Source organism: Ornithodoros turicata, chromosome 5 (assembly GCF_037126465.1).
Source record: "Ornithodoros turicata isolate Travis chromosome 5, ASM3712646v1, whole genome shotgun sequence".
In the NCBI taxonomy this organism is placed as follows: domain Eukaryota; kingdom Metazoa; phylum Arthropoda; class Arachnida; order Ixodida; family Argasidae; genus Ornithodoros; species Ornithodoros turicata.
This window is the reverse complement of record NC_088205.1, coordinates 32147356-32174440: the sequence shown is the minus strand read 5'-3', so window position 1 is coordinate 32174440 and position 27085 is coordinate 32147356. Positions and strand designations below refer to the sequence as shown.

Genomic DNA, 27085 nt, shown 5'->3' with positions numbered 1-27085 from the left:
TCACGCTCCGCTTCGCCAGACATGTTTCACAGTTCTATTGACTGCACGACGCCTGCCAGAACCAGCTATCATACAATGCCCGCTGTCTTATCTCCGATTGCCCCAGCAGCAGGACATCGCCAACGAAATTGGCAGATCACTGTCCGTTTGCATGGTTTGCTACTTGTCGCCCTGTCGTCTGTTCCATTTTCTTGAGCGAGAGCCCGCGAGAGTATCAACCGAGCGAGGTTCAACGAGGCGAGGGTAGAGGAGGTTGTAGCAGTTGTAGCATGAGTTGTAGGTTGTAGACAAGGTTGTAGACGTGTGCGCCGCCGCGCCGCGGACTCGCTCAAAAAAGCGTGACCACACGGGAGCTGCCATCCGTTGGTCATGGAAGGCGTTGCCTTCCGTTGGCTGCTTCATTCCGCTAAACTTGACGTGCTCGTTTTCCTGAATTCATCACTTGCTATCTAAATTCGGCGTACTGTGTGCGTATAGCTCTCTGCCAGGCGGCATTGCGATCAGCGAACGACAGCGCCGCATGTGGAAGCAAATCGAAACAATGGTCCGCACTCAAGAGTGTTTCGGTTTCGCGGGTTTCGCTCTGGCGCAAGCAAGCAATGTATCGCATCCTGCGTGGGTTTGAAAAGCTGGACGCCATTGACGATTTTTTCAGAGAATCACACCTTTCGAAGGGCCAGTTACTAGTCAATGTTTTCGGCGTCGACGAAGCATCGGACGGTAACGAAATCGTCGTTAAAGCGAAGTGAATTTCGGAATAAGTGAAGGACAGCCTGGTTTATAACGTCCGGTTCGAGGTGAGTCGGCGTGATCGTACGTAATATTTGTTCACTGTACATCAAAATGATATACCTGATCAGAAAAACATGGAATGCACATTTTACCCTCACTGAAAGTTGATTTAACTCGATTTTGGTACCTCTCCATCACAGGTGTCCAAGTGCCCGTGAACAGTTTATGTTGCGTCGTGTATACCTGTAAAGCGGGAATTGCGGGAAAATGTAAGCACGCGGCAGCAGTGTGCTGCTACCTGAACAAGGAAGAAGACGCGACATGTACGGGACAACCACAAAACAGGGGCAAGCCAAGCTCAAAGCCGCAAGCGTGACATGACAAAGGGTATCGCCGACTTATTTCCGAGCACGTATATGTATAATGTGGACAGCGTGCTTTCCTTTAGACAGGAGCTTGGGTGCAGACCTTTCATATTGTATATTTTTAGAACTGATGAGGCTACAGTCATCTCTGCTGCATCGTTGATCATTTGCCAATGATCTTTCTCTACTGAATGCTGCTGCTGTACCCGGCTGCATCGTTGATCGTTGGCTATTCTGTTAATGGTAATTCTTCACTCTTCAGCATTTTATATGTTTCATCAACCAGTATTGTACCGTGTACCCAGTACGGTGCCTCAAAGCAATGCTTTATTGCTCTTGGTAATAAACAGCTTGCATCTGGATATATTTCTCCTTGTTTGTGTAGTGTTTACCTGAACAGGTATATCAACCAAATGTCTGCCCGCTGCAAAAAGAAAACCGCCTGGAGTCTGAACAGAGGGGGGCCTTACAGTGGGACTGTAAAGAGGTTCTGAACGGCATTTTCGACAATGTAGTAACGGGAGAGCAAACGGAGAATCTATTTGATCTCCTAAGGGCCATGAGAGGGACACGCACGGTGTTCCATTATAGCATTCCAACAAAAATACCAGGGGGTAGCTTCATAGCGGGTCTCTTGGATAACATAAGTAAGTAAGTAATAAGTAAGTAAGGTCATTGCTTTTTTTCGTAAGTAAACATCACACTGCACGAAGACCCTCGAACATAGCCATAAGAAGAACCGGCGCGAGTCGATGCCCACAGTAAGCCTTTCATATTTCCTCTAATCTGCATGCGGTATGTTAGAAAGTAATAACTGTTTGGCAGAATTTGTGACATATCCAAGTAAATAATGTCTACCGCAAGTTGTTTGGGTATAACCCTACATTATCTCCAGGTGGAATGCAGAGCGGAAACTTCGCGGCGTTTTTACGGTGTACAGACGCAGTTAACGCTTTCCACCTTTCTGTCTCCCAAGGTTCTCCGAGGAAGCGATAAAACCTTATTTTTTGACGTTTTGGAATCTGTTATGGTAGCCAACGACGCAACAGTACTGTGTTCCCGATTTGTGTTGTGGTTTGCCGTGCGTTGGCAATCTGAAAGGCGGCATATTTAACCACGATACATGCTTGGCTGCCTGGCTGTGCGGACCAGCCACTGCTCCCGCTCCCGCTTGGGTCCCGATTGGCGCTCGCGTCGCCTGGCAAACTTGAGCGCATCAGGCCTATAGAGATCAGTGGCATGGAATGGCGGGTGGTTTCGTTTTTGCCATTTCCGGTTCCCGTTGGTTCGCATAGAGCAGAGCAGCATGAAAATGGCGTATTCATCTTTGGAATTCTGTCGTCTTCGGAAATACATGCCTACATTTGTTACGATAGGTAACGTTTTATTGATTTCGCTCGCACAGCATACAAACGCCATTTCAACACGTCATAAGCGGTAAACATCTTCATCCGCGTCGGCGGAATGCAAAGGGTTGGCGGTGTCGCAGGTAATCTCATAAATAATATATGATTCACGTTTGATATGGCAACGTTCACCTTGTGATTCCGATAGCACTACTCAATTCTGCATGTATCCAGAAGCTTCGTGCGTACTGAACGCAATTACACGGCTGACCTCGCTTCCAACGGTGGACGCCGTTGCCTCTGTCTGCGCGTTCCCCCCCCCCCCCCGTTTGTCATCCCACGTGACTGCACAGGGTTGGCAACAAACGGAGCAGCCCCGCTGTAGTTAGGGGGCTGAAATTCGTCCACTAACACTGTGCATGACCAACGGATGGCTGCGCCTGGGCGGTCACGCTCGGGGATAGGAGAATCCCATTTACTCCGCGCCAAGTACGTGGTTCTCTAGAGTCTTCCTATATTAACTCTATGCTCGCTGCCGTCGATGCAGAGGGGGGGGGGGGGAGACTTGCGACCGCGACGCCCCTAGCGTGATCCAAGCTAAAACCGCTAGATTCCTAGCAATCATGTTCGGGTGGCAACGGTCACGTGATCCAGCTCGGTCGCCGACCTAGCAATTTCCGAGCACTCGGCCGTGTTGCTACGAAATGACCACCCGAATTCGCTAATAGAGATCAGTGCGGTTCAACCTAACATAACCTTGTTTCCAAGTCAATCACGTGTGTTTGCGCGCACGTTGACGTGGTTTCGGGAACCGAAACTGAAACTGAAACCCAGCACGCTACAGCAAACAGCTGCTCCCAATGCCGCAATCCGTTGTACTGGGTAGTGTTTTGGAAATACGCTCTCCCGCGTCGGGTTCCGCCGATGTCGTGTTCGGCTGATATCAGCACATGAATGATCGCCCCTGGCAACCGTGTGCTATTGCGCAATACAATGTAACAAGGTAACAAAGCGCTCAACGCGCCAGTCGCGCGCCGACTCCCGTAATGGAAATTATATATGTTCCTGTGTACTCAGTCAATTAAACTCAAACAACTCAGTCAATTAAACAGAAACACCGCTGGGTAATCCCTGGGAGAAAAGTCGTTAGTTGCCCCACTGCACCTCTTGCCACAGGACGTCCATTTACCTTGCGAGATTCTTCTTTCTTTTTTGAATACATTCAGTATTCATGTATTCAGACCAGTAAACTGTTTTCTGTTTTTACAGTCACAAGTTAAAAGTGGGCAAAAACGCTTTTATTAGAAAAAACTAGGAAGACACCGGCTGTTGTGTTGTCGTAGTTCGCGAGATAGGCACCCTCGAACATCGAACAAACTTCCGCGTCAGAGGAGGTAGATCCTCAGCCATTCCCCTTGAAGAACAGGGTGTCCCAAAAAACGTTTCATTAAATTATGAGAGAGGCGGAACCCGAGACGAGGAGGGAAGAAGGCCGACACAACAAGAATTCTCGATTCTTCCCTCCTCGTTTCGGGTTCCGCCTCTCTCATCATGCACCAGCTTGTCAGCGCCCTCTCACTTCTTTCGACTAAATTATAATTAAAAAAAAGTACGCTGCCTAGAATCGCGCGGTCAAGGGCATTTGTTCTTACTAGGTTTTTGCCACCTGATGTGAATGTGATCTAACTTAGGTTTTATTATATCAGTTTTTACGAACTGAACTCGGAAATTTGCCAAGGTCGCTTTTTACCCTGTCAATGTGAAGCGCGTGCTGAATTTACTCAAGTTCACGATAATTGACACGGATACTGAGGAGCTATCCCATCGGAAAAAATAGTGTAATGGCGAATTCAGGTGGTCATTTCATAGCAACACGGCCTAGCGCTGGATCACGTGACCGTTGCCACCTGAACAGGAGTGCCAGGAATCTAGTGGTTTCAGCCGCTTGGATCACGCTAGGGCGTCGCGGTCGCTCGCCTTCGGGTTTCGTCGTCTGCTAACCCACGTGAACTTCGACGTGCGGGCCAATGGGGACCCTCGCAGTGCGATGTGACGACACTGGATATCGTTGGCCAGTCCGCTGCCCGGTTGTATCGAAATCGGGCGAAAAAAAGTGTTAGCTGGCAAATTCCTGGTGCTCGGAAGGCGCCACGCGAAAATGCGTGGTCTGGCAAAAAGAACAGGCGGGATCTGGCAAAAAACGTTGCCACGAAATGACCACCCCAAATTTTCTATAACATCGTGTGTTTCGGAGCGCCCACAACCTAGCGCTCGACCACTTTCTGCGCGCACTCGCTCAGTCCGACGAAACGAGGTCGCCAAACCCAGCCCACACAGGGATAGTAGAAAAAGTGAAAGTTCTTGAAATGGGGAGAAGGAATGCATGATCCCCTCGGAAGCCTTGCTTCGGTACCAGATGAGAGAGGCATTTTTTTAATTGCGTGTTAGCGCCGCGAAGCAATTGTGGCTATGAGCGGCAGTACAGACGTGGACAGATGGAGAGAGGACAGCAGGAAGGAGTGAGGGACAGGGGGGATAAGAGAGGCATGGCTTATCGCATCCGTCTTCCGCTGGGATCATGCATTCTTCCTCCCCATTTCATGAACTTTCACTTTTTTCTATTATCCCTGTGTGGGCTGGGTTTAGCAACCTCCCTTCGTTGGATTGAGAGCGAAGGCGCGCAAAAAGTGGTCGAGCGCTAGGTTGTAGGCGCTCCGAAACGCATCATGTCCAGCTATCTTTTGCGATGGGATAGGTCTCCAATATCCGTGTCAATTATCATCAACTTGAGCAGGGCCGGCGCAACGTCCTGAATCCAGGGGGACCCCAGATCCCAACCAGCGCCCCCTTCCATCCCCCACCACCACTTCATGCCCGGGGTGCAGCCTTCGATTCCACAGCTCATGGCACACATGAGACTGGGAGTTGTGTAAAGCACCCTGGAACCCGCGAACATTTTCAGGTCATGCCGCCGTGAGTTCTACCACATCAATCGACAAAGCCTTGACTATGCTGGCAAGTTGACCAATTCAGAAAAAGGGTTTATGGTATATTCGCATGCTGCACGAGAGATAACACTTTGGCGCCTCACCTCCATGTGAATTTTGCGTCCTCTCCACAAATTCAGGGGGTCTACAGTAACCTCTGTAACCCCCCAGCTGAAAAACGTCATAAGCTCTCATGTATGAGAAATTATGAGCACTGCGAGAAAAGGAATGAGCACTGTGAACATGGCTATGAGCGCTGTGAGCACGGCTATGAGCGCTGTGAGCAGCGTTACGAGCACTGTGAGCAAGTCAATGAGCAAGAGGAAAGGGCGAGCGGGGGGTTGTGCACAGCAGTGAGCGTTACGAGCAGCTATGAGCAGCTATGAGCAAACGAATGAGCGCTGTGAGATGTGCAATGGGCGGAACCTGAAATCATATTGACCGTGTGAGCAGCTTATGAGCAGGGTGAAAATGATATCATAGCACAAAGTGCTGGAGCCACAGCGTCTGGTGATGGCCTTTCAAGAGACGCTCGTCACTGTCGTCCACCGTAACGGCCGGAACTCCATTTCCCTTCGCCCGATTCTGTTCAAATTTTAGGTGCATGTTTCCCGTTCCGTGTCCTACAACATTCTATTTGGCTCCTGGATTCTCATCGAAGCCGTTGCGAGTGCCATCTCAGTGCTTGGGCGCTTACTTGCTTATTCTACCCTGCTTCTCGGAGCCGTCTGGACGTATTTCGCTCCGCTCTGCGTGGGACTCATATTTTCGTCGCCGTCTCCATGCTGTGACAGTGTCTTTGTGCCGTTTCAGTGATCACTGAAGGTGTTTTGTGTGTGTACCTTGGAATCAGCCTACGGAAGCCGTGAGAGGCGTGTGCGCATTACAGGTACGTTGCAGTCCCGTTTTTCCGTTATCGTTCGTTATGTCTGTCGGGTTAGCTGTCTGCAACTACCATATTCTTGCTTTTTGTGACTCTTTGTGGAAGGCGTTCGCTGATAGCCTTTACATGTGTGTATAAAGTGTTTAAAAAAAGTCGCGCACTACATTCTTGTACCAAAATTTTGTGGCTACGTGCTGCACCGAAATCGCACGTTAGCATGCTCTAAAAAGTGTATGTTTGGATGCCCCAAAGTCAAGCAAGCCACAAACACTCTGTGTCACTAACCTGTTGCTGTAGTGGCCAGCGAACAAGTACATGCACTCAGTTTTGCAAGCACTGCGCAAACATACTGAGGTGTTTCAGAACCGCGTTCATTGGACGTCACCAGCATTAGAGGAAGATTACGTTCAATTTTAATCGGCAAAATGACCTCGTGCGTTATTCTGACTGACTAAATACAACTTAATGCTTTGAAGGGGGGGTGTGATCTATGCGTTGGGATGAGAAACAGGCCCTAATCATTTCCATTTCAGCATGAACTCATACGGTTGTATAAGTTGTGGGAACTGGAATACTTCTAGGCGCAGAAATTTAGCGCAGCTAGTTCTAATTTTGGTCTCTTCTTTTTTTTTTCGGCTGATACCTTCGTCATATATGCAGAAGAAAGTAAACCATCGACATCAAAGGTGCCTGTACAGAAACGGAAACAGCTCATCAAAAAGCATTTGGAAATCTTTCCGAGGGACCTACGTCGCGCCAGTACCTGAATAAACCGGTATTTTGTAATCACGTGTTGTCATTTTAGCTTAGTCACGCATGTTGCACGTTTGGGCAGAGGGTTCATGTGCATGAATACGCTGTTTGAGAGTGCTCACATAGCTCATACATGTTCATATAGCACATACATGCTCATACAGCTCATACATGCTCATAGAAGCTCATATATTGCTGATATAATAAACACATATATGAGCTCCATGTGATTGCTCATACAGACGGCTCTACGGTTTTTTTCAACAGCCACCCCCCCCCCCCCTTCCACCGCCCCTGAACTTGAGTAAATTCGGCGCGCGCTTCACATTGCTGGGGTAAAAAAGAGACATTTACTTGGCATATTTCCGAGTTCAGTTGGCAAAAACCTAGTAAAAACAAATGCTGTTGACCGCGTGATTTTAGGGGGAATAGTTTGTTTTTATTATAATTTAATTAGACGTTTCTGGGACACCCTGTATATAGGTATAAGGCAAGCTGGCGCGCGGACGAGGCGAACAACATATCTTTGGGTTTGAGGATGGGAGGAGGGACAGCGGACAACAAATGAGCCTCCGAGTGAATCTTGAGTTTGTGAGACTCCGTGTCCTCTTGTTTTCCGCTGTCTCTCCTCCCGTCCTCAAGCTCAGGGATATGTTGTTCGCCTCTTATTCCCATTGGTTCTCGAAAGCACGTGAGCTCGCAGCGGCTGCCTCACTGGCTGTGATGATGTCGCTGGATGAGTTTTCACGGTGCCGATGCTTCCTACGCTATGTAACTTAGAATGCAGGTCCACATCCATCCGTCTTCTACATTTATTTGGCATAACTTGGGACATCCCAACTTCTTTAAAGGGACGGTCGTATCCGTTCCATTCGATTTCGAAACTATAGTGTTATTTTATTCATCGTGCCACGGTAGCCGAAACCCCACGCGAGATAGTGGCGTAGTTTGGAATACATGACAAGAGCGAACGACGGATCTTGAGGGTATTCCGGAATTCCCTCTCTGGAGAAACGAGAAAACGTCACTCCCTGAGAACCAATGAGGGCGCGACCCCGACAAAGGGAATGCCGCGGCCGTCATAGGGTTCGGCGCCTTTCTCCTCTGAGGCAGTGCCGCCCTCTCGCTCCACCGCTTAGAGAGTGACATCACGCCGCCGGAGCCTCTGCAGTTGCGGAAGCAGCGCGGATCTTCAAAATCTGTTTATTTAATATCTAGGCATGTTCCTGACGAAAAAATTGGCCAAATACATTATCGGTCGATGCCGAACACAGTTGCGTCAGTTTCATAGATGGGTCTCTGGATGCTACCGTCCCTTTAAACGAGCATGGAAGGCACTTCGGACATTTTTTTTTAAATCCGTGATATGGACATACTATCTTCAGGGACAGTTCACACAAACTATTTCCTTTGGGAAGCGCGAATTTCCTAAGAAAATAAGGTCACAAGAATGCGCGCAGCGGCGGCGATTTCCCCGCAGCTAGAGGTGGGCACCCGTGACCAGAGGTGGGCATCCTCACGAGGGCGCGCGAGGGTGAGGGTTTCCTCACCCTCACCTCACGATACTTGAGGTGAGGTGAGGAAAATTTTCAAAAAAAATGTTGAGGTGAATGAGGAAAATCTTTTTTAAAAAATTTTGAGGTGAGGTGAGGAAATTTTCATTTTTTAGGTGAGGTGAGGAAAACTATGGGAAAATTTTTTGAGGTGAGGCGAGGAAAAATTTATGAACGCGCATTTTATGAAAACTTTTCCCGCGCGTACACGGGATATCTTTCCTTCTTTCCGCAGCTTCTGTCTCTCATCTGGGCGGGGACTGCCCTCCTCTCTCGCCGCTGATCTGACGCCCGACTTTGCGCGTCATTCGCATACCCGCAACTGAACCTCAATTACCGCGCAACTTTTACGGGTATAGCAATCGTTCCACGAAGCGTTTTCTATGACTGACTAGGCCAAATCCTCCAGCAAGAAAAAAATAAAAAAGAATGACGTTACATTGACTAAGCAATTTCATGAGTTCAATTTCGAAAATGTATTTCAATGGCAAATTGATGAACCTATTTGTATTTGGTGACAAACTAAATGTCCAGAAGAAAGTTGTTTACCCTATATTTTTCCGTTAAGCCGTTTTCTTATAATGGTCAAATGACACGTTTCGTGCCGCACCCTGTATGCACTCACGCTTGAGGTATATGCATTTACATTGGCAGTCACTCAAAGCCAACGCGCATCGAATACACAATCTTCACATCAAATACACAAATAGCTTTAAAAAATTGAGGTGAGGTGATGTGAGGAAATTTCGAAAAAAAAAATTAAGCGAGGCGAGGTGAGGAAAATTTCGAAACAAATTTTTGAGGTGAGGTGAGGAAAACTTCGAAAAAAATTGAGGTGAGGTGAGGAAAAGTCTAAAAAATTCATTTGAGGTGAGGAAAAATTTTCAATAAAAAATGAGGTGAGGAATTTTAAAAAAAAATTGAGGTGAGGAAAAAAAATTGAGGTGAGGTGAGGAAAATTTAAAAAAATTGAGGTGAGGTGAGGAAAAATTTTCTCCCAGAAAATTGAGGTGAGGGCGAGGCTAGTGAGGACAAACGCCCACCTCTGCCCGTGACTGCCGCTCAGTCATGCTCACTCACTTCGTGCTCAGCTCTCCGCTTGCTCACTCACTAGCTGCTCAGTTCTCTGCTTGCTCACTCATCCGGCTTCCCCTCTCTGGCTGAGTTCTCTGGGTGCTGACGCTCGCGCGGTCGGAGTTGTACAGATGTGGACAGATAGAGAGAGGACAGCAGGAAGGAGTGGGGGACAGGGGGTTAGTATGCGTCCTGGACCGGCTTCAAGGGGAACTGTGCCGACATTCGTCCGTAAAGTCTTCGGAAAACCCAAGGAAAACCTCAGACAGCACAGCCAGTGACAGGATTCGAACCCACCACCTTCCAGTCTTCAGCACGACCTTGGCTACCGCCAACGAGCGGGACACCTTAACCCGCTCGGCTCACTCATGTTCAGCTCATTCGTCACACTGAGCAAGAATGAGCATTCTCATGAGTGAGATTCGCTCATGCTCATCTCCTCTCATGCTCATGTTTTGCTCATTTGCTCACTCATGTTCATGAGTGAATTTTGCTCGTCTCCTCGTTTGTTCATTCATGCTTGCAAGTGAGTTTTGCTCATGCTCATAGTTTCGTTTGCTCGTTCATGTTCAGCTCATTCGCCACAGTAAGCATGAATGAGCACGAATGTGTATGCTTATGAGCAGTAAGTTCCCGAGAAATCGGCCTCTGGGGGGTACCGAGCTTCCGTTAGGTGGGGGATATACGTATATGGATACACATGTTTATGAGTACAGTCAACCCTCGTTTTATGAACCTCCGATTTACGAATTCCCTCGGTTTATGAACGGCGTCACAAGGAACCAAACTTTTTCCATGTATTTCTCCCTCGGTTTATGAACACTCGATATCCGAACTGTGAACGGATTTTCAGGGAACGAACCGCAAAAACATGTGTGTTCTGACCTCGATTTATGAACGGGGTTTTTAACCAGGGTGTCGAACCGCAAAAAATACGGGTTCGGTTCGGGTTCGGGTTCGCGTTGTTTTGATTTCGTTCCGGTTCAGTTCCGGTTCGGCCACGCCAAAAACCGAACCGGTTCGCAAACCGGTTCGCAGCCTCGAACCGGTTCGCGAACCGGTTCAACGCTTCCGTTTTATATGTTCCATAAAACTGCTTTTATCAGGAAATGCGTGGCTAATAGCTTACTGCTGTTGTCTGCATTGACGTCTTTAGCGGTGAGGTAGCTCTTGAGCGAGAGAAATAAGAAATGGATGAACACTTATTGCAAATAGAGTCCACGCTGATGAAGCGGTGTTGTCCCGCTACTTTCTGTTCCCAAAATCTCTTTTTCACACGCACAGTGCCAGCAAGATAAACTTAAAGGAAGCCTAATAAGACGGACAGCGTAAGATAGACGACAGTACTTGCCGGCACACTGCCTTCGCAGCGTGAATCGATCTGAAACCGTACTGAAGCATGTCGAAAATAAGCCTGCCAGCCTTACTCTGTCCGAGCTCACAGCAGTGTACTAGTTAATCCACCTTACAAAGGCAATGTATCACGACACAATTGCACTACCAATAAGCAGAACCACATTTACTTTTCAAACCACGATCAATCGAACAGGCACCGTTCTGCGTACGCTCCTTCTCCACTTCTCATGTTTCTGACTTGTTTAATTTTTACTGCTCACGTGTAAAAAGAAATCTTGGGCGCTTATTTGATCACATATTCGTCGTGTAGAGCTACATAACTGGCCTACTCCATTCCTGTTGCACTCGTCCGCGTGGCACCTCGTCTCTGAAGAGTAGACGCCGCATCACCGCGTGCGTGGGGCGCCAGCCGCGGCGCTCACAAGGGCAACTGCGCTTCAACATGTTAAAAAGCTGCTGAAAGTATACTTACTATACGTCGTCGTCTGACTGCTAGGTGAAAATTTCTGAAATCCATGATATAGGCGCGTGATGATGATACCGATGTGTGTTCGTTCGGGGATAGAGAGGAACTCTTGTGCTGACTTCTATGTCCGAACCGTTTTGTTGCGAACCGGTTACCGCTATTATTTTTTATGGTTCTGCTCCGGTTCGGGTTCAGCAGTGTTCCGAAAATTTCGGTTCGGGTTCGGGTTCGGTTCCGGCAAAAATACCGGTTCGGGTACGGTTTTCGGTTCGGGTTCGGTTCGACACCCTGTTTTTAACACACGGGGAAGTACTGGGATCACGTCAATAAAGATAAACAAAGCATAAAGGTAAAACAATCGTCCAGTGTCCCGCAGCCACAAGAATGAGAGACAGAGAACAGAGGAGTGGATTTCCTGTGCTGACGGTGAACACACAGGTGAGCCGCTTGATAATGGTGCTTTAGTGCAGTTGTCAAATGATGGTGACGAGGGTGATCATAGTGACAGTGGAGATAACTAGCAGGACTGTTCCGAAGCTGTGACAGCTCGCTCAGCTTGGAATCACATTCACAGTACGATACAGTGCTTCGAGGACCAGGCGGACGAGTCAAGTGCCAGACTTCGATCGCCTCTTCCGAAGAAGACAAATACAGTCGAATATATGGTACAGACTGCAGAGCACAGTCACGGAGTATTTTCACAAATAATCGTAATCTAGTGCACTTCCCGTCGTATTTCAGCCCATTTCCCTGCCGCGAAACCTTAAACCCCGATCTATGAACGATTTTTCTTCGAGAAACGAAGGGTGTTCATAAATCGAGGGTTGACTGTATATGCATTGGCAGCCGAGCTGTATTGGACAATCTCAGAAATTTCAGGGGGGGGGGGGGGGGGTCCAGGGAAATCTTTGCTCATGAGTGGGTTTTGCCGAGGTATGCCCCCAGCTACTCCTCGCGTGTTGTGACGTCATGTCAGCCGAGGACTTTTTATTGGCTGCCGAGAATCGTCTGCTAGTAACGCCACCGGTCGACTTCACGGAACAGGCGGAACCAAATACTACAAACGAAAAAATGAAAATAAAAAGATGGCGCGCATCTCACCACTGGGCAACTATTGACCCGCGAGATTGGGATTGCGTGCTGCCCTCGTTCTTTCCTGCGCATATGTATCCCAAGCAGGGCCGGTGCTAGGGGTGTGCGGGGCCTGAGGCAAAGCATATCGCGGGGCCTGTTTCACATGATTAAGTGCATACTTGATATTTAAAAAAAGTAATCCCTGGTTGAGGGCTTCGTGCGCGGGAGCGCAAGCTATACTCGCCCCCCCCCCCCTATCGCCGGCCCTGCTCCCAAGGGCTTGTAATCCTAATTTCTACTTCACCTGGCATATTTTTGTCTCTGTCTCATTTAGAGTAAACACATACGTATAAAACGAAACCATGATAGCGCGATGTGCCCATCAAAAATATTTCTCACCTGCCAAGAAACAATTTGTGGTCCCTTTTGACTCGAGGGCTGTTCTTGATCCTTCAACTTCTGCTCCAAGCTTTTGGGCTTTGCTTTCCTCTTGGGCGTCGGTTTAATGAGTAGCACGGGCATTTCGGACGCCTCGTTGGTGGCCACTTCTTGTCCCACTTGCAGCAACTTCACCTTCTGAGCGCTAGTTTCGGCCACTGCCTGGTTGCAAACTTGGTTCATTCGTTCTTCGAACTTTTGCCGTATGTATTTTCGGTCCTTTCCCACTTTGACGTTGAAGCTTCGTTTGACAACGTGTTGGATCAATGGTAAGGGCAGCTCGAACACTGACTGCATGTCCTTCTGTATGGTCTGCGGAGAATCCCTGCCGTGTTCATACACATACTTGAGAATGATTTCTTCTGCCAGTGACTCCGATAGCAGTGCCCTGCCATTACTGAGCAGAATTCCCTTTGACGGTCGTCCCAGTTGCTCGTGAAGGTCCACCAGGTCTTGTCAAGAAATCAATGAAGAGTTGACATTCTTACGGGCAGTCGGTACTTTATAACCCTCCACAGGAACATTGTTAGATGATTTCATAATCAATTCATGCTCCAAGTAAAATTGCGAAGTAACAAAAAAAAGAAAAAAAAAAGGAAATTCCCAAGCAAGCAGGAAAGCTCAGATTACAAGAACCAGTGGAAATAATATGCGATAGACTTGGTGGAGCCATACAGCATAACTGAAATACGTCTACTAGAGCACTGCACGGGGCTTAGCCGAAAGCCCGAGCCCGGTCCAGCCAAAGCCTGGGTGATTTCACGTCGGGGCAGACAGGTTGGTCCGGGTCATACCTTCGACTTGTCCAGAAAAAATATATATTGTAGACCAATGTCTGTGTAGAAAAATCACGCAAAAATTAAGTCCGTATGTTGTTTGGTTACGATTTTAAAAATCGCTAAAGCTGACAATGTGCGCTCCCCGTTTTTGCGTCGCGGCGTTTTTTGCCTTGTTCAAAGCGTCGTAGCTCCGGACTTTTTTAAGGTATCCGACAGAATCTCCGTCGTGGAATGCACAGCACCCGGTACTCTACGCCTACGAACTTTGGCGGCTCCGGATGCCACCGTTAATTTTTAAAAAAATCGCAAACTTTGCAAAAAGTGCAACACTTGTTTGAATTCGTCGCTCTATTTCTTAGGCAGATTTACGAACTGAGCAATGAAATTTACATCACCGTACTCGGCAAGGCAAGCTCTTTCGATTGGTGCAGGTCTCACTTTTTTGGGTTAGATAGTTCTTGTCGTACAGGCGCTGTTGTAGAAGACACTCACTGAAAATTTAACAAGTTTAGACCCTCGGTTCCCAAAAACACCAGCTTTAATTTCGACGAAATTTCTTTCAGTGCTAGACAAATGTGTCGTCATTAACCGCCAATAACCAAATTTTGTCTCAAAAGACCGGCCGAAGAAGCGCGCTCGTTTACACTGACGTCCCTTCGCGGCGCCTTGCAGCCTAGTCCTTCAAGCCGAATGAAAGGATTAGAAGTTCGCTTCCTGTTCGGATACCTCATTTTGTTGCTTCCACGATGGCTGAGATAAAGGAGGGGTCCTAACATGAGTAAGAGACTAAGGCTGCAGTCACACTGGTTAAACATAAAACACCAAACACGAACATTCCCTCAAACATGTTTGACGAAAATGCCTGACAAACATCCCCCATACATGTATGGCTCAACAGTTGTGGTCACACTGCGAAAACGCCGTCAGAACATGTTCAAAGACACGCGTGTATAACCAGTGTGACCGTGCCGTGATACAAAAGTGCGCTTCGGTTGTGTTTGAAAGCTTGTTTTCAAACACTTGAACGTGTATTTGGACACTGTCGAAAAACAGCTCATGGGATTTTGGAGAAATCAAATATATTTCTTGATATTCATCAAAGAATATGTTGCTTTTTACGTGTTTGAGTGTCAACAACATTGGGCATCATTGAAAATTGCGAGTTCTTTCGGTGTGGATTTTCGCCGACCTCCTCCGATCTGTCGACTTTGGTGGGCGATTAGCGTGAAATACATTTCGCAGAAGGTGAGTACCTGTTTACTATCAGTGCTTCAACTCATCGAGCTAAGTTTTGCGTCGCAAGAACAGCACGACGCCGATATCGGCGTCACCGGGTTATCGTGAAATCATGATCGGCGCAGTTTTGTGCGTCTTGTTTGTTTGTGCTGTTCTCGCGCCGCAAAACTTGTCTGCTATGTACGAACTGCCCAAATGTTAGTACAATGCAGTGGTTGTTTTTCTAGTCAAGTGGATAACGCTTGTGTTTGGCGTTTGCTTTCGAGGAGTGAAATGTCGACGCAAAAGGCCCGGAGACGGCAGCAATCAGTCTACGCTTCGCCCGACGCCCGTTTCATAAACATGGTGTCACTCGCAGCCGGAATGCAGAAAGCCACAAGAAACTCGAACCCGGACACGAATTTCACGCCAACTACAGTGGAATAGGTATGAGGAGAATGTGCACTCCAATATCAGTTTTAGTGCGGTTCTGCTGCTAATGTAATGTGCGTCCAAAGAAGCAAATTAGCGGGCATGTCAGTTGCTGCTAGCACCATGACATCTAAATTTGTTTTTGTTTCTTTGAATTATTCCTTTGTGGTAATTTGTCAAGGTGCTCAGAGCGCTCTGCTGATTTCACCTCTGGGAGCTCATGTGGGGTGGAAGCTGAGCTTCATGGGGGGTGGAAGTCTATACTCTTTGGCGGTGTTTGCCTTATAATTGCTTTGCTGCGCCGTCGGTATCCAAGGTGACAATAAATTTGTGACGTGCTCATGAGTGGACTTGCCATATGTACACTTGGAGCTTCTGCACAAGTAGCTTCTCTCTGGTAGACCCGTCTCCACCTTCGCAATGTATCGAGCATATAGCTCTGACCGGACGTTCTGTGCGGACTACGGAGCTACAACAAGAAGAAGATTCGTCTGGACCAGAGACGACGGAAAGCTGTGGCGGACTTGGATTTGGCATCCCTAAAGCTGATTTTGACAGTCAATCAAGCGTCACAGGTAAGCGATGAGGACTACCTCTGTCATCATTGCTTCAGGCATTTCCAAGAAAAGATCACGGCCGGAAAAGAAAGCAAGAGTGCCTCTTCGCCATCTGACTTTGAGTTTGTTTCAAGGGATGACATCATCGACAGTGTAAATGAGAACCTGTCTGTGGCAAACGTTGACGTTTCGCCGTTAAAACCGCCCGGTGCAATTAAAAGGCGCTTGCGCGGAGCGTACACCAGACGGAAGAAGCGTGAACTCCAACGAGAGATGTCAAAAAAAGTCAGTGCAGCCTATGAAAGTGAGGCGTCGGGTGACGAGGCTGATACCTGTCAAGTTTGTACGGAATGGGCAAGCAACTTTCGCGAGGCGCTTTCAGCTTGCGATACCTATCGAGAGCGTTGCCGCCTTTTCACTTTACTCCCAAGCTCAATGTCTACTCGAGATATCAGAAGGGTCATACCAGAAGCTACTAAGCACCTGATTTTGAAGGCCCGCAAGATAAAAAGCAGAAGAGGTGTATGGGCTGAACCAGACAGGTACGAAGGAAGAAAACTGAAGCATGAAGATGGTGGCCGCTGCAAGCAAGTACTACACGGATGATGACCCGCAATGCACACTACAGAGCCCCAATCGAAAGGATGTGGTTACCGCAACTGTTGACGACGAGAAAGTCAAAGTGGCTAAGCGATACATGAAGCGCTCCATTAGGGAAACTTATCGCATATTCAAAGAGCAGCACTCAACCTCTAAAATTGGACTCACAAAATTTTATTCCTTGCGCCCAAAATGGGTAAAAATACAGCCCCAGCATGAAGTGTGTGTGTGTGTATACTGCGCAAATTTTCACTTGTGCATTTCTGCAGTACGGAGCAGCTGTCAGGGAATAGTTGACGCTGACATGGTGAAGTGCTTTTACCTCTGCAACGATCCCACAGAACAGTGCTACTTGCAGCAGTGCCAAAATTGCCCACGTGAGGAAGGAATAACTCTGGAAAAGCTTAGAATTGATGAAGACGAGGATATCCGAGTGGCGACGTGGGAGGGTGGACAGCTGGTAAAAAAGGAATTGGACGCTACAGAATTTCTCAACGAAGTGCGAAAGTGGACCGCGGCCAATATCGCTCACGGTTACATCAGGGGCATTCAGAGCACACTCATTCACGATTGCAAAACATCTGTCCCCGACGCGACGTACATCCTGCATTACGACTTCGCCGAAAACTGGACTGTCGTTCTGCCAGATGAGGTCCAGTCCTACCACTGGAGCAAGCAACAGCTGTCTATTTTCACGTGTGTTGTGAAAACACAGCATCAGACAGAAAGCTTTGCTGCGGTAAGCCAAGACCTCTCTCACGACTCTGCGCACGCTTTGTTCGCAAGGAAAGCTGTAGAGGACTGTCTGGACGAAAATCTGCCAATTGCTAAAAATGTCGTGTACATTTCGGATGGTGCAGCAAGTCATTTTATGAACCGCTTTATGTTGTCTGAGCTAGGGAAGACGGATTTTCATGAAGCGAGATGGATGTTTACAGCCACCGGTCACGGAAAAAGTGCATGTGATGGCGTAGGCGGGATTGTCAAGCATTACGCAACACTTCACAATTTGAGATGTCCTGCACGGGAAGCGATCTTGACGCCACGTGACCTAATCCACTCTCTCTCATCCAAGCTAAAGGGGGTGCACTTACTCCATTTGCCCTCTGAACTCATTTCAGAATTGCGCACAGCCAAGAACGAAGAATGGGCGTCTGTGAAAATTTTTCGTGGGATACAATCATCGCACGTATGGCTGAGCAAAACCAACAACGGGACACGTGAACTGTACATTGCCAGGACAGGAAAGAGCAAGCTTAAGAACGTGTCTCTGTAACCCCGTGGAACATATCGGCTGCAAGTAATGTTACTCGGAATAAACTGGTTGATATCAGTAAAGGCTATTTTTATTCACAAGTCACAAGTCTCCAGAATTACAGCTGGCACTACCCACAGTTATCAATCGACTTTGCGAGAATAAAACAAGCTTTCTTTCTTTTTTTGTTTCATTCTTGTTTGTTCTTTCCAATCAAGATTAGCGGAATTCGTGAGAATTGCGTAAGGCTCACCGTAACTCCATCAATGTTGTTTAACTCTGAGACATTTTGAATAGATGGCACAAAACGTAAACAGGGCATACTAATTCAACTGAAAACAATTGGTACCGTCCTTGACACGCCCAGATGGGAGTCGTGGTGTGTGGGCCAAAGCCACTGTGGTAACAATAAAGCAACGCCTGGGAGTATCGTACTCCCGTCACCCACAAATATAATACAGTGTTCTTATATTCATGTTAGGACCCCTCCTTTATCTCAGCCCTCGTGGAAGCAACAAAATGAGGTATCCGAACAGGAAGCGTACTTCTAATCCTTTCATTCGGCTTGAAAGACTAGGCTGCAAGGCCCCGCGAATGGACGTCAGTGTAAACGAGCGCGCTTCTTCGGCCGGTCTTTTGAGACAAAATTTGATTATTGGCGGTTAATCACGACACATTTGTCTAGCACTGAAAGAAATTTGGACGAAATTAAAGCTGGTGTTTTTGGGAACTGAGGGTCTAAACTTGTTGAATTTTCAGTGAGTGTCTTCTACAACAGCGCCTGTACGACAAGAACTATCTAACCCAGAAAAGTGAGACCTGCACCAATCGAAAGAGCTTGCCTTGCCGAGTACGGTGATGTAAATTTCATTGCTCAATTCGTAAATCTGCCTAAGAAATAGAGCGACGAATTCAAACAAGTGTTGGACTTTTTGCAAAGTTTGCGATTTTTTTTTAAATTAATGGTGGCATCCAGAACCGCCAAAGTTCGTAGGCGGTGAGTACCGGGTGCTGTGCATTTCACGACGGAGATTCTGTTGGATACCTTAAAAAACTCCGGAGCTACGACGCTTTGAACAAGGCAAAAAACGCCGCGACGCAAAAACGGGGAGCGCACATTGTCAGCTTTAGCGATTTTTAAAATCGTAACCAAACAACATACGGACTTAATTTTTGCGTGATTTTTCTACACAGACATTGGGCTACAATATATATTTTTTCTACACAAGTCGAAGGTGTGACCCGGACCAACCTGTCTGCCCCGACGTGAAATCACCCGCCTTCTTTTTACGGGCCTGGGCAAGGGTTTGACCATTTGGGTCTAGGTCGGGTCGGGCTCGAGCCTGTGTTACCCCACTGTTAGCCACGGTCAACTTTTACAGCCCGCTACTCTGGGCAGGGTAGCCTATATATTTCTCAGTCCGGGCCATGTATCTAGAAATTCTTCGGGCAGGGCCCGGTAGGGAGCCGGGCGGGTAAATCAAAGGAAGGCCGAGCTCAGGCCGGGTCTAAGAATGAGGCCCGCGCAGTGCTCTAGGCTACGGTGTATGTTCATACCTAGAGGTCGGCATCCTCACGAGGGTAGATGAGGGTACCACAGACGGTGAGGTGAGGAAATTTCCACAAGAAATAATGAGTTGAGGTGAAATCTCAATGGCAAAGATGACATACGTCTAATTCTTGGAATGGAATACCTGATACCTGAATAACGGAAATATGCACAAGGTCAGGCGCGGATCTAGGGGGGGGGGGGGGGGGGGGGTCCAGGGCCCTCAATTCCAGTCTTGAACATAGGGTTCAATGGACTAATCCCAGCATGCACCTGACACTTGTTCAGAGCGGACCCCCCCCCCCCCCCCCCCCTCGGAAAAATCCTAGATCCGCCCCTGCACAAGGAGATCAGATTTCTTTTGTTTGTTTGTTTCAGAGCATTGAGAAAGGTTCCTGCTTTCGCAGGCGGTGTGCTACTTATTTCCGCAGTCAAGGCTAGACCCCCTTGTAAAGTTTCGCGGCCCAATCGCTGCTTATTTGCATACTTTTGACGTAGCCTTCTCTCCTGCATGTATTGATTGGGGGTTCCCCTGCGAAGGAAAATGATTGCGGTGTGATGAGCAATGGCGGTACGCGTCACCCGGTGCAACAACTTTTTGCGTCACCCCAGCCCAATATTTCCGAAATTTATAGTTCTTTTCTTTTATTTTTTCTGCGTAGTCTTCCAAGTCTGCACGCCTAAAAATATTTTTAACTGTTCTATGCCCCCTAGACAACAGCGCTAAACAGTGTAAATGGCTCTGAAAAAAATGCACAGTTCCGTGAAAAATTACAAAAGCTCTCGAATTTTTACAGTTTTCTCAGGACATCAAATCTCGATAAAAAGTGTCGGTCAACCTTCAACGGGCATTCGCACGAAAGTGTTATTCTTTGCCTTCACTCAGAAGAGGTTTGGTTGGAATTTGCGAAAAAGCTATTTTTCGTTAGATTCCTTTTTCTTTTTTTTCTTTCTTTCTTTGCACCAGGTAGGTCACACGTTACATCGCGCAATGTTCAAGAGGCGCCCACGAAGCGAAAAAAAGAAAAAAGGCGTATAAAATAAGCCGGGAAGGCTTTGGCTGCATAGGAACAATGAACCACAATTTACAGTATCTGAAAGAAATCAGGGATGGTCAAGCGCATGCAGTGTCTGGTACGTTTGGCATGGAATGACCCAGATTACAGCATGGTAAAGCTACGCTAAAAGTGTAACCTTACAGTGTGTGTAACAGTGCGCGCAAACCCCTGAGTCCTACAAAGATTAAAGCACTGTGTGCGCACTAAGCTTGGTAGTATGCAAAATAGAACAGCGTGTTGTTCTCTGCTCTAGCAACATTTATATGCTAGCAACACACCTAAAATAAACAATTATTGCATGCAGGTTGCATATCAAAGCCACTTGATCAAAGCAGACGACGCTACGGCGCCGTACAGGTATAAGGCCTAAACTTTTGAAAGACCGTAAACGTCACTCACCCACAAATTCTCTCCCATGTGTCCTCCAGTACTTTCTGGCTTTTTCTGTCACTGTCAGAAGACTCGCAACTTTACCACTATCCAACTTCTCTTCCATTAACGCTACAATTTCATCATATATATCTTCAGCGATGGGAGGTTTGCAACGATCACGCAACCTCGCAACCCTCTGTGTCACGATCGCGTCCACCATTTGTGCCATTTGACGATAGTTTTTCTGCTGACTGGGAGTGCGAAGACTATAACTAGACATCAGATTTACCAAATAATTTGCACCCAACGTGTTACCAGCTCATGTGTTGCATCGTCGGCCAGCGGGCAGCTTTAGGACAAAACCAAAATGGCGGCGCCTGCGCTGTAGTTCTTTCGTCTGCTACCAGGGACAAGAAAAGCCCTTCGCAGGATGAAGCCAAGAAAGTGGCGCATTTTGCTTGTTGGAGAAGGCAATTTCTCGTTTACAGTAGCCTTATTGGGAAAACTCGAACATACGGAAATCATAGCAACCTGCTCGCAGGAACAGAACCCATACAGTACAGAGCAACAGAAATACATGTCGCAGGCAGATGCAATGGGTAAGAGGCATTGAATCGAGAAGCACAGCTAAAAATGCGTTTTTCTCGAAGTCATATATGCGAATAACTTCCCTGTTGGCATTTTCAGGAGCGCGTGTACTGACGAATGTGGACGCACGTTGTCTACATTTACATCCGAACATATATACCGACAAGTTTGATTGTATCATCTTCAATTTTCCCCACGTCGGAGGAAAGATGAAAATCTGTAGAAACAGAAAACTTGTGAAAGATTTCTTCACCAGGTACCCTTCTAAGCACGTCGCAAAGGCTGCTATACAACATGACAACGATAAAACCTTGCAGTGCCAGCCAACTGTTGGCACCTAAGGGAGAGATCTGGATGACACTGTGCAAGGGCCAGGGAGGAACACCCGCTGACAGTCTGCACAGGCGAAAGGACGACACTTGGAAGGTGGTGGAAATGGCTGCTTACGGCGGACTGGTGCTCACTGCTGTTCGGTCCTTCAAGGCCGCAGAGTATGCTGGTTATAATCCAATTGGGTACAGGTTAGCCCGTATTTTTGTGCATACTCTGACACGTGTTGCTCATGGTTAAACGTGCGGCTCATTGCAGAAGTGGAGCAAAGCCATTTAGCATTGAAGGTGCATTGACACACATATTTGAATGGCGTGGATTCCCTATTGTCCATGATCTTGGCCATCAACACGACTACATGGTAGAATGTATCAGGTAAAGGCAACAATATATTTTTTGTTATGGTAGCATATCAGGGACCAGTGGCATGGCCGAGCGGATTAAAGCGTCTGCTCGTTGGTGGTAGCCAAGGTTGTGCTGAAGGCTGGAAGGTGGTGGGTTCGAATCCTACCACTGACTATGGTGTCTGAGGTTTTCTCTTGGTTTTCCGGCAGACTTCGGCATAGTTCCCCCTGAAGTTGGCCCGGGATGCATACTAAACCCCATCCCCAACTCCTTCCTGTTGTCCTTTCTCTTCTGTACACCATTCACAGTTACAGTTGCTTTGCAGTGCTAACACAGAATTTAAAACAGAACTCTGCAAACTCTCTCTGTTTGTGAGTGCTTCCAACCGTGTTCAAAGCTGTGTGTTCAGCGTAGTTTTTACGGCTCTGCATGTCTGTCTTTCACCATTGCCTTAGCTTGTTGAATGCACTACTTCCTTGTGCAGCAGCAGACTAATCAAATACGGAGCCATTACTAAGCTGCGGATGATGAAACTGTCAAGTGCATTGTAAGTTCTGTGCTGCTGCATTAGGAAATGTTACTCCTTGTGCCAGAGCAGTAAATTAAATTGAAGCTCGCAATGTAAATCTTCGTATATGGTACATGCCAGACACAATCTTGCACTAAGCTGGGGAAAAACGCAGAGAATTATGTGTGACCTTGTGAAAGACTCAGAATGTGAATTTCAGTTATTCCTCGAATGTGTGCGTCAGAATGAAAATCAGCAGAAAGACATACTGTATAAACCGGATTATAGGTCGGTCTGATGTAGAACCCATTCTTCTGAAGAGAAAACTACGGGGGAAAAAGCCCATTGACCGGCTTACAGGGTGACGGCAGTTCTTCATGCCCAGTTTTCTCTCTTTTTTTTGGGGGGGGGACAGGACAAGACTCGACCTATTGTCCGGTTTATACCACTTAAAGTGGTTGCAAAGTCATTCTATGGCATATATTTACTACTTTTCTGGTCTATTCACCACTGGTCTTTTGAAATGATGGTCTTTTGACCAATTTTTTCAGGATGTACAATAGCTTTTATCTGAAATAAAATCTGGAGTGAAGCTTTGCCATGATGTAACATTTGACCTGTGCATAGAGTCCCCTTACGTTCATGTTATACAATGTAACTACGTGTAAGTGAGAATTGTGTGTGCTTAAGAATCACGTGCATCTAAAGGTGTGCTCTCCTTTCTCACCATGGTAAAACATGTCCTCCAAGGCTAATTACAACATCAGAATGAAGGCTAAAACTTTGTTATATCACACAAAAGGCGTCTGTTGCAGCATATTTATTTGGCAAGTCCATGCAACTACGATGGCTTTTTTCAGGCAAACACTGAGTAGCTCTATGCAAATGTGCGAGCCTCTCTTAAACAATTTCACCAATAGACATATGCAAAACCAGTGTAAAAACAGTGTAACATATAGGAGCAATAGAAAAAATGACTAACGTATGTAATGCAACGTTGTAGTGAGATGAGGCAGATAAACATAGAGGGACAAACACAACACATCATTCGATTGAAGTATGTAATGTGCTTGCAAGAACAGGCAATGTGGCTCAAATTCTCCAAAGCCTGTGACAGATTTGTACCTGGATAGGTTCCTTAGCATACTCTGTTGTCAAGATGACATAGGAGGAACTTTAGTGGACAACAACACCACAGAGAAGCAATTAATTGTTCTGCTTCGGAAACTGCCAAGGTGTATCAAGCTCTCTAACCATCAAGCGTGGTCCACCACTCAAAGCAGCCCGTCGAAACGCACAAGGGTGTTGCAGTGTTTGAATGGGTTTGTTTAGTAGCTGCTCTGTTACTCCTTCTCGGGCGCTCAGAGTTTCGTGTTCCTGGAGCAGCTATTAAATGGCACTTGGACGCTTGAACACGCTCTCTGTGCTGCCGTTTCTCCCTTTCTCTTTTTTCTGCTCTCTGCTCTGCTGCTGCCCCACGTCCTCTTTCTTCGCTTCCGTGGAGAGGACGGAAGAGGTTACGTGACGGAGCATGATACCCCTTTTTCGTACACCTTCCAAAAGCTGTGTTGTGAAGAGCGCACTCGCGTATGAAACTCGGAGTACGAGCGTAACCACATAACGGTAGAAGTGCCAAACACTCGCGCTCCGGAGCAGCCACTTAACGTGCCCATTGTTTAGGAGTGGTGTGGCACAGAACACCACCTGTAATGTCAAAGTTATGTGTCCTGTGCACTTTCTACGGGTATGTAATGTGGCAATCTGACCACTTATATTGAAGTTTTCTAAGTTTTGCCGTTGCAAAGTGTGAGTCAAGAAAGTACACACACATATTCTCCATCATTTCTGGATGTTAAGAATATAATTGTAAAGTCATTGTTGCTGGGCATAGTCTGCTAATTTGCATAAGATTTTCACCATTGCATGGACGGGTGCTGAGCCCACAGGGGATAATCATTCCCGTTTGATGCAAAACATTGGCTGAAGCAAAAGGTGGGAAGTGGTCATGCAGCTAGTTAGGTATCGCGGTGCTCGGGGGCACGTGTAAGACGGCCTCAGTGACAGAAGGTCTTTGCTGGAACCTTTCACGTAGCATGCAGTACATGAAACAATGTCTACATTTGCAGGGCTGCATTTTCGAAGGATTCTCATCCACTCCATATGGTTGGCCGCCAAATTGAAGATTTGATCAACGATGAGCAAGATTCTATCTCCATTATCAGTGGAAGAGACTGGGGGATCAGTGAGGTGTTCCACTGCAAAGCAAACATCAAGTGTCGTTGCATGTTTGTTCTAAGGAAATCGACGTCACCTCTAGATCCACCCTTTAACCACGTGGTCGAACTTAGAGAATTAAATGATGCCAAGGACTTTCTCAGCAAAGCATTGAACTTTGCAACTGTTCTGACAGACAAGTGTTGTCAAGCCATGTGTGAGTGTAAAGACATGGACTCCACAGTACACCTTTTGTGCGGCAATCTATGTGTTGGAACTATCACCATAGTTGATGCCTGTCAGGTGTTGTCCATAAAACTTGAACAAACAGCCATGGCACAGTTGAACATGGTTGACTGGCACCAATTGCTGCCCTTAGACTGTGAAGAGAGCCTCTACCCTGAAGAACACTGGATGGACTCCAGCTTCTGGATACCAGAGGAATTTAGTGAAACTAGATTTTTAAAAGTTGCACGGCTAGCTGCTGGGGACTCCTTACACACCCTTTTCCTCTTAGACAGGTACAAAGATGCGAAAAGTGGACGTACCAGCATGTGCTACAGGTTTTGTTACAGGTCATTAAATCGTGCACTCACCAGAGAGGCGGCAAAGTGTGTGCATGAGGTCGTCCGTACAGCTGCAGAACAACAGCTTGGAGTTGAACTAAGGTGACAGCGTGTTCTGTAGTGCCTACTTTATCTACACAGTGTGGTCTCATATGTCAGGAAGCAAGCTTGGGCGAATCTAGTAGCAGATGATGATCATTACTCTTGATGGACAACGCTACCCAGAACGACAGGGCATACAGGGTGTCCACCGTAACTATAGAAGTAATTTTTAAAAATAGAAAAATCACCTTTTCCCAGTTTTAACCAATGGCGATGTACTCTATGCCTAAATGCCCACCCTAACAGGGCACAGGCAAGCTTCTGTGTCGATGCATTAATTAACCTTTTTAATTATCAGTGATAGAAGATTGACCCAATGAGAACATCGAATCCCTTGGAGTCACTGGTAACATTACCGTTTTCAGAACAAAAATCGAGAGAGTTATAGCGAGAGGAAAGGGCCTGGAAATAAGGCGATCTGGTGGTCGTTTTTCGATGCTCAAGTAGAAGCGCTCCCGTTTTCCTTTCCTCAGTATGCGGGGGAAGGAAAACACTGTCGCAGGGGAGACAGATTGGTGCAACAGCCATTTCCCACCCCCGCATACACAGGAAATGAAAACGGGAGCGCTTCTACTTGAGCGTCGAAAAATGACCACCAGAGCACCTTATTTCCAGGCCCTTTCCTCGCGCCAGTTACCAGTGACCCCAAGGGATCCGATGTTCTCATTAGGTCAATCTTCTATCGTTGATAATTAATGCATCGTTACAGAAGCTTGCCTGGGCCTTTAGGCGTAGAGTACATTGCCATTGGTTAAAACTGGGAAAAAGTGATTTTTCTATTTAAAAAAATTACTTCCATAGTTACCGTGGACACCCTGTATATAAATGTAAGCAATGCAGAAGGAGACAAGCTATCATGGGAGGCATGCACTGAGCACATGGGAGAATTCTCGGAATCAGGCATCTTCGTTCTGGAGCACTCTGGAGCAAAACAGGAGAGCACTAAAGAATCAAATAATTGCTCCATCCGAATTATTGTTGATGCCATGACAAAACTTGCACAAAAGAAATAGGGTTGTGACCTAGTTTTATTTTGATTTGAGCCCCCGTAAAATACTGGTTCATGGCCACAGCCAGATTTAACTGTACTGTGGCAACTACACGAGCAAATAAGTTATCAGCTAATACAGCCGGGTACTTTTTAAATTGTCGATCTTGGAATAGATCTCGTAACACGATACATGGGAGAACAGAAAATATGCACCTATTAGGCAGTACCCATTGAATATGAAGGCAGTCTGTGAACAGCTTCTACAAAGTAAAATAAATGTGCTTTACTTTTCTCTCTCGTATTCACTTGTAAAAAAGAATCCATAATACATGTATATGTGCTTGCATATTTAGACTGGGTAGAAGATACAAGATTCCTTCATCGATGGATAAAGCTCTGCATACGACAACGTTCATCCCAGCTATTGCACCGGTAGTAGATCAATGAAATACAGTTGTGCCAAGCAGCTGTATGCCAGTTCCTTTAACTTGTTTCCATCCTGCAGCTTGGCCCTTACGACAGCTAGTGGTAATTATGTCCACTAATAATGCACAGCAGAGCTACTTCACAGGTACATGGGTTCAGCACATCCGAAAC

At 46.9% G+C, this 27085-nt stretch overlaps 2 protein-coding genes and 2 long non-coding RNA genes across 6 annotated transcripts in view; 3 read left to right on the top strand and 1 right to left on the bottom strand.

Moving 5' to 3' along the window:
- The window catches only part of LOC135394303 (uncharacterized), a 35504-nt gene extending 14291 nt beyond the window's left edge, over positions 1-21213 (bottom strand). Inside the window, exons 1-2 of the mRNA XM_064624989.1 lie at positions 20872-21213; positions 12989-13479 (exon numbers count right to left, since the gene is read on the bottom strand). Of these exons, the coding sequence (XP_064481059.1) occupies positions 12989-13479; positions 20872-21124 (744 nt within the window). The 5' untranslated portion in view covers positions 21125-21213. The remainder of the gene's footprint in view (positions 1-12988; positions 13480-20871) is intronic.
- On the top strand, positions 520-1459 carry LOC135395476 (uncharacterized). Its single transcript, XR_010423108.1, has 2 exons — positions 520-797; positions 933-1459. It is a non-coding gene; the product is annotated as an uncharacterized LOC135395476 (long non-coding RNA).
- LOC135394308 (uncharacterized) lies at positions 14941-18047 on the top strand. 2 transcript variants are annotated; one of them, XR_010422822.1, is made up of 3 exons: positions 14941-15051; positions 15270-15468; positions 17732-18047. It is a non-coding gene; the product is annotated as an uncharacterized LOC135394308 (long non-coding RNA). The 2 variants fall into 2 exon arrangements; XR_010422823.1 differs by having other exon boundaries at positions 14942-15051; positions 15309-15468.
- Positions 19715-26244, top strand: LOC135394305 (ferredoxin-fold anticodon-binding domain-containing protein 1-like). 2 transcript variants are annotated; one of them, XM_064624991.1, is made up of 5 exons: positions 19715-21443; positions 21532-21688; positions 21750-21947; positions 22021-22137; positions 24742-26244. In XM_064624991.1, the coding sequence occupies exons 1-5, from the start codon at positions 21275-21277 to the stop codon at positions 25499-25501; spliced, it is 1401 nt and encodes a 466-aa protein (XP_064481061.1). In that variant the 5' UTR covers positions 19715-21274; the 3' UTR covers positions 25502-26244. The 2 variants fall into 2 exon arrangements, with proteins under 2 accessions (XP_064481061.1, XP_064481060.1); XM_064624990.1 differs by having other exon boundaries at positions 21750-21953; positions 24742-26243.
- Positions 26245-27085: the final 841 nt, after the last annotated feature.

Excerpts from the sequence above, each read along its gene's own strand:
- LOC135394305 (XM_064624990.1), top strand. The coding sequence starts at position 21,275 with ATGAAGCCAAGAAAGTGGCGCATTTTGCTTGTTGGAGAAGGCAATTTC. Across the intron at positions 21,444-21,531 it reads GTCGCAGGCAGATGCAATGG|GAGCGCGTGTACTGACGAAT; the intron begins GTAAGAGGCATT and ends TGGCATTTTCAG. Across the intron at positions 21,954-22,020 it reads TATAATCCAATTGGGTACAG|AAGTGGAGCAAAGCCATTTA; the intron begins GTTAGCCCGTAT and ends GGCTCATTGCAG.